Below are 6,832 nucleotides of genomic sequence, written 5' to 3' on the forward strand. Positions count from 1 at the left end.
CTGAGTGCCGCTTAGGTGGATACCCTGCATGCTTAGTATGTCATATTGCCGAGGCGTCGGCTCCGATCCATTTAACCCCATATATATATATCATACTTTACTTTCTTTGAAAAACATTCCTTTTTCATACATATAGAAAATAGAACATATCATATCATATTGCCGAGGCGTCGGCAGCCGATCCATTTAACCACATATCCCGCGTCCGGGCATCCCGCGTCCGGGACGATATCATATCATACCAACTGATCAGGTGGCTACGCGTATATAACGCTCTGCCCTTTTTCCCATCTTCCCCATATACATATACATATATCAGCGTCTATAGCGCTCTGCCCTTTTCCCCATTTTCCCCATATACATATACATATACATATATCATGTAGCAGCACGCAGGAGAGCCCAAAGAAAGTCATATAACTATCGGAGTGACGTAAGGTCGGTAATCTCCGATTACATTATGGAATAATCAGGATCATCATGTCTCGCCTTGAAGGAACGAGTACTATAAGGCGAGGCTTATCAATGAAAAATAGTATTAAGAGAAAACATATAATAAGATCATAAGCCTCATAAGGCGTCAACTTATATTTTTGGAGTCTTTAGAAAATGGAATCATAATTAAGGAATAAAGTTAAGGATCAAGAACTAACTCAATATTCTCAAATTCATATTAAATCCATAACTTGAGCCTTTCAAACATGAAACCATTCTTGTCATATTCATCGTAGACATATTCTCATTTTTTTTTGACAACATCGTTTTCATTACAAAAACATGTTCGTCATTGTAGTCATAAAAGTTTACAAAACCATGAACCTTCGTTTTGGAAAAGTATAGACAGTTTGGAAAACATCTACGGGTTTTCAAGAATAAGATCATACCTTAGAATCATAGACTTCTAACTTTGGAAACAAGGAAAATATGGAAACACTTATCAAATCATAACATCGGATCATGCCTTTGAAAGAAAGGGACGAGCCCTACATACCTGTGTCGCGCCTTACTAGCTACGCTTATTCGTCCAACTTGCTAGTCTACATTCAAGAAGATTGACATTATCGTTAGATTCATCGACATATACTTGTCTTAGCCTTTCAAGTACATTCACTTATGGTCTGCCGAAATTTCGGCAGCACCTCCCCTGTAAATACACCATCCCCGAGATTCTAACTCGGCCAATTTTCAACAACAATCCGAGAATGGAACTCGGCCACATTATCAACGACAATACCAACAATTATATTCAATTCAATTCAATAACCCCAACCTTACAATCTTCCAACCACATCCTTTACTTCTAAATTCATGAGTTACATCCACAACCCACACATTACAATTTCGTTCACACAAATATAAGAACCATACTACTATTACACTAACTCCTCCAATAATCACAAACGATTTCCATTTCGCTTTGAACCACTAAATCTCCATTTAACATTATAAAGTCTATTACAACAACAATTAGAATACTAAGTAAAATTAATTCATTTCTTCCATACAATGCCCCACCTACACGGCCACAATTACAACTTCACTCCCAAGTTACCAAACCTTCATTTAACATCATGGAATCCACAACACAACAACAATCAAACTACTAATTAAATTCAATCCATTTTTCCACACACACACACACTCCCCATTCAGCCACCACTACATATATATAGGTTCCATGAATTTCATCCACTTTTACATACTACAACACACCTAATCATCCGCAACACATGAAAAGAGGATTAAATCTTACCTTTTTCCTTCAACTTCTCATTTAACTATGATCATGAACTTGCAACAAGGAAAGGTTTTCTTGCTCCAACAATTGTACCACGTTGAAGAGGACCCTTGAATTAGTCGGAATACATGAAGAAACTAATTTTTTGGACAAGATTTCATGGGGGTGATTTTCCCCACCTTGGCCGAATGGCCTTCTTCTTTCCCCTCCTTCTTTCTTTTGTTTTTTTGTTCTTTCTTTCTCTTGAATAAGATGATGACCTCTCCCTTATATATATATATATATATATATATATATATATATATATATATATATATCCCACAAGCATGTGAGGGGCACATGCCCCCTTTCTATATTTTTCTAAAAATTTCCTTCTTTTTCCTTCTTTTTTTTTTGAATTTCCTAACATGGTCAAAGAAGACCAAGTGTCTTCTTTTGTACACTTTAGTCCCCAAACAATGTGGGCATATACTTATGCCACACGGCCAACATGGAAATTTCAAGAATTTTCTTGAACACTTGTGAAATTACCATTTTGCCCCTAGCCTTCCATAATATTATCATGGGTCATTTTGCAATTTCTCCTTTTTGCCCTTACCCTTTCTCAATATTTTCATACTAATAATGTTCATAAATAATATTCATAACCACTTGTACGTTAAAATAATTTTGGAAGATAGTCATTCCCTTAACTTTTCCACGACTACCTTGAGATATCCAAACGTATAAAATACGGGATATAACAACTAACTCTCTTAATGGTTCTATTCCTGCTTCACTGGGGAAGTTGAACAACTTGTCCCAATTTTATCTTCATGAAAATCAGCTTTCCGGCTCCATCCTTTCATTTATCTGCAATTTCACATCACTACAAATTCTAAATATAGGTAGAAATAATCTTGAGGGAGCAATTCCGCCATGTTTTGGCAACATGAGTGGTTATCTTGAGGTCACGGATATGCACCAAAACAATCTTTCTGGGGTTCTTCCAAACACTTTTAGTGTTGTAAGTTCACTTAGAAGCTTCAACTTGCATGGCAATGAACTAGAAGGGAAAATTCCCTGGTCTTTGGCCAATTGCAAGGAGTTGCAAGATCTTGATTTAGGAGATAATCACCTCATCGACACATTTCCGATGTGGTTGGGAACTCTTCCAAAGCTGCAAGTTTTAAGCTTGAGATCGAATAAATTATATGGACCCATTATAACATCAAGGAATGAAATCATATTTGCTGAGCTTCGAATCATCGATCTCTCTTGCAATGACTTTTCGGGAAACTTACCTACGAGTTTGTTTCAACATTTGAAAGGCATGAGGACAATTGATCAAACAATGAAGTCACCAAGATATCTTTGAAATGTAGATTACCACTCATCTGTAACAATTGCAAACAAGGGACAGGAGCTTGAACTTGTTAGGATTTTGACTATATACACAAGTATTGATCTTTCAAGTAACAAATTTGAAGGACCTATTCCAAGTATTATGGGAGATCTTATTGCACTTCAGCTGTTAAACTTATCTCATAATCGCTTGCAAAGTCAAATACCACCATCACTTGGAAGTTTATCCTTGGTTGAATCATTGGACCTATCAGGTAACCATCTTGTAGGAGAGATGCTAGCACAACTTTCTTCTCTTGCATCCCTTGAAGTCTTAAATCTCTCCTACAATCATCTCAAAGGGTGCATTCCTCAAGGACCTCAATTTCAAACCTTTGAGAGCAATTCATATGAAGGTAATGATGGATTATGTGGATTCCCAATTTCGAAAGTTTGTGGCAAGAATTGTGTGTCAGAGACAAATTATACCGTATCTGCACTAGACCATCAAGAAAGCAATTCTGAATGTCTCAATGATTTTTGGAAAGCTGCTCTTATGGGTTACAGAAGTGGACTATGTATTGGATTATCCATAGTATATTTCACGATTTCAACTAGAAATCTGAGATAGCTTGCAAGAATCATTGTGGAACTGGAACACAAAATTATTATGCAGAGAAGAAAGAAGCAGCGACGTCAAAGGAATCACAGAAGAAGAAATAATCCCTTGTAGACAAGTTAGCAATCAAGCAAGATGTGATTTCAGGACTTCAGGTATTCAAGTTAATATATTCATTGCTCATTTATTTCCATGATTTTAAATTGCTCCTTCAGATTTTAACTTTCTTTGTGTAAGATAAAAGTCTTACTGTAATATGACTTTTGTGTAAACTAAAAGTAAGACTAACTTTTCTTTGCGTAGTAAATAAACAAATTCGAACATCCATGTGCTTGGAGGATCATTTGGTGGAGTATCAGATGTTGCAGCTTATGATGCTGGATTTGATTTTTAGTTTTTTAGTTTTTGTTTTATATAAGTAAGCCCTTTTCTTTTTATTAGCCTTGGGAAAATGTAATATTATAACCTTTGATAATATCAAGTTATTTAACACTTCAATGTATTCAATGAAGTGATATGCAATTCTTGTTTCATTGTGTAAAGTTGGATCCCTAGCAACTTACTGTATAATTTACAAATTTATGCAGTGTCTTGAATGAAGTGAATGGTATCATCTAATCTCTGTCACACCCCTTTTTAGCGCCCCGAAGGACACAGGTTTTATAGTAAAGGGTTTTTTCAATTGAAATGACGTTTTGAGAAGGGATTATTTATTTATTCAGAGTCACCACTTGGAATTGAGTTTTGGTGTTTCAAGTCACCTTATTAAATCCCTAATCAAAAGGAAATGACTCTTTATTTTTGGTCCGCGAAAACAAAAGACCGTGTAAGGAATTGTGGTGACCGGGGAGAAGGTATTAGGCATTCCCCGAGTCCCGTGGTTCTAGCACGGTCACTTTTATCCACTTATACTTGGCTAAAATTAAATCTTGGATGAAATGCGTTTATTTTACTCGCTTAATTACCTAAAATTAGTTTAGAATTGTGACTTACATTTTCGGCTTAGGAGCGTAACCACACACAAGGCCTCTTATTTACAAGAATCGACCATGGAGCGTATCCACACACACGGTCAAACACGATTTATTTATAAAGTCAAGGAGTGTAACCACACACATGACTCTTTTGAATTGTTAATTAACGTTTACCCAAGGTCTGTAACCGAACACATGGTCAACATTTAAGCGCACCTAATAGAATCTATCGTTAAAAGAATTATTTGTCTCTTAAATCTGACACGCTTTTCTTTATCATTTTAGTCATTTTTAACTTTTTGACAACGGGCTTTGAATAAATTTGCAACTCATCTCGCTCCCTTACAATTGATTTTAGCACTCTTTTCTTATATACTATACAACAACATTGAAATAATTCGAGTCTAATCTTGCTGATCTCACGCTAATATTAATATTATCCAGGCCTTGAAAGTTATTTAAGCCCAAAGATATTCTTTAAACATGCGACCCCTAAAAGAAATTTGAAAAAGAAAAAAAAAATCATTTAGTCTAAATCCGTGAATCAACGTCGTGGTCACCATTAACACCAACACGGAACCAACGAACAAGAAAGATTACAAAAAAATAAAAACATTTGAAAGGAACAAGGAAATTTAAACAGTGGGTAAATAAAGTTATTGACTATAGTTAATACCCACGTAAATACCATAAAGCTGCCTCTTTATTTGTAGGCAAAAATAAAAAATATATCAATTTAGATTCCTCTTTAAAATAAAATACTCTCTCCGTTCACTTTTGCTTGTCCACTATTCCCTTTATAGGTTTTCATTTTTACTTGTCAATTTTCACATATCAAGGTACGACAAAAAAAAATCTTGTTTTACCCTTAGCATTTATTACTCATTTCGAATCATTTTTCCAACTCCAATACAATTATATACCATTTAATAGGGGTATTGTGGTAAAATACCTATCTTAATTATTGTTTCTTAAATAGCGTGAAAAGACAACACGTGAAAAATAAAAGTGAACGGAGGGAGTAAAGATGCAACTTTGCGTGCCCATCAAAATCAAAACCCAAGCCATAGCACAATTTTACGTGCTGATTTACAATTTTGTTTGGAAATGGAGACAAATACCGATTCTTGACAGGAACCCAAGCCAAAGACGAAAACCTCGACTAACACATTGATCCGGAATATTCTCAATCCATAGCACCTTTTGTCACTGTTAGGTTTTATGATATAGAATGTGATGAAGATGATGTCTATGGTTGTCATAACAGAGAGTTGGAAATAATTGTGTATATAAGAAATGGAATGGTTTTAATCAAAGGATGACATGTATGCTCTATCAATGGTGAAGTCAACAGTGGAAACGTGATGCATTTTGGCTTGGTGGTGAAGCTTGTGGAATTCCTTATTTTCTCTGCCATGATTAAAGAATAGAGAGGAATCAATTCTTTGGTTTATGAAGAAGGTGGAGATCAAGTCCAAAATTGGGGCCCTTTCACGTTGTAGCAGCTGCGGCATATTATTTTTGTTTAGTAGATGATAGCTTGGTTAGGAAATTAATTCTTGTTGTAAAATTAAGCTAAAAGAGTAACATTATAAAAGGATGAAAGCAATAGAAATAGGAAGACAAGAGATGAAAACTTTCTTATTCATCCAAGTGTGCTCAAGTCATCAACTATTACAGACAACCCAACTATATATAGGAATACATTGAGAACACCAAAGGGTGTGTCATAAACTTGGGTAGTAACTATTTGGGAGTTATAGAAATAAAGTGTGGGAGTAGTGGTCATAAAGTAATGGGGTTACTTCTACAAGAGTTATGAACATGAAGTAGTGGGAGTTATATGTAGAGGAGTAATAGACATCAACACATTAATATTTTCATAAAACTCCCCCTTGGATGTCTATTGTTAGATAATATGCCTCGTTAAAACCTTACTAGGAAAAACCCAGTGGAAAAAATCATAGTGAAGGAAAAAGAGTACACATATCCTGCAATACGCTTATCTGCTGCCTCGTTAAAAACCTTGCCAGGAAAATCCAGTGGGACAAAACCTCGACTAAGGAAAAAAGAGTGCAGCGCGCATTTTACTCCCCCTGATAATAACATCATTTGATATTTCAAAGGCAACACATTCAAATCTTGTACATCAGCTTCTCAAATGTTGAGGTTGACCAT

General features: G+C 35.5%; 1 protein-coding gene across 1 annotated transcript; it reads left to right on the forward strand.

The window, feature by feature from the left end:
- The first annotated feature begins 2,669 nt into the window (after positions 1-2,669).
- Positions 2,670-3,692, forward strand: LOC132601994 (receptor-like protein 9DC3). The gene is made up of 2 exons (XM_060315031.1): positions 2,670-3,027; positions 3,103-3,692. Exons 1-2 carry the CDS (start codon positions 2,670-2,672, stop codon positions 3,690-3,692), a joined length of 948 nt encoding a protein of 315 aa, XP_060171014.1.
- The last annotated feature ends 3,140 nt before the right edge of the window (positions 3,693-6,832 follow it).

Source organism: Lycium barbarum, chromosome 7 (genome assembly GCF_019175385.1).
Source record: "Lycium barbarum isolate Lr01 chromosome 7, ASM1917538v2, whole genome shotgun sequence".
Classification (NCBI taxonomy): Eukaryota; Viridiplantae; Streptophyta; class Magnoliopsida; order Solanales; family Solanaceae; genus Lycium; species Lycium barbarum.

Coding starts and splice junctions, on each gene's coding strand:
- LOC132601994 (XM_060315031.1), top strand. CDS start 2,670: ATGAGTGGTTATCTTGAGGTCACGGATATGCACCAAAACAATCTTTCT. Junction 3,028..3,102: donor TTCGGGAAACTTACCTACGA/GTTTGTTTCAAC, acceptor TTTGAAATGTAG/ATTACCACTCATCTGTAACA.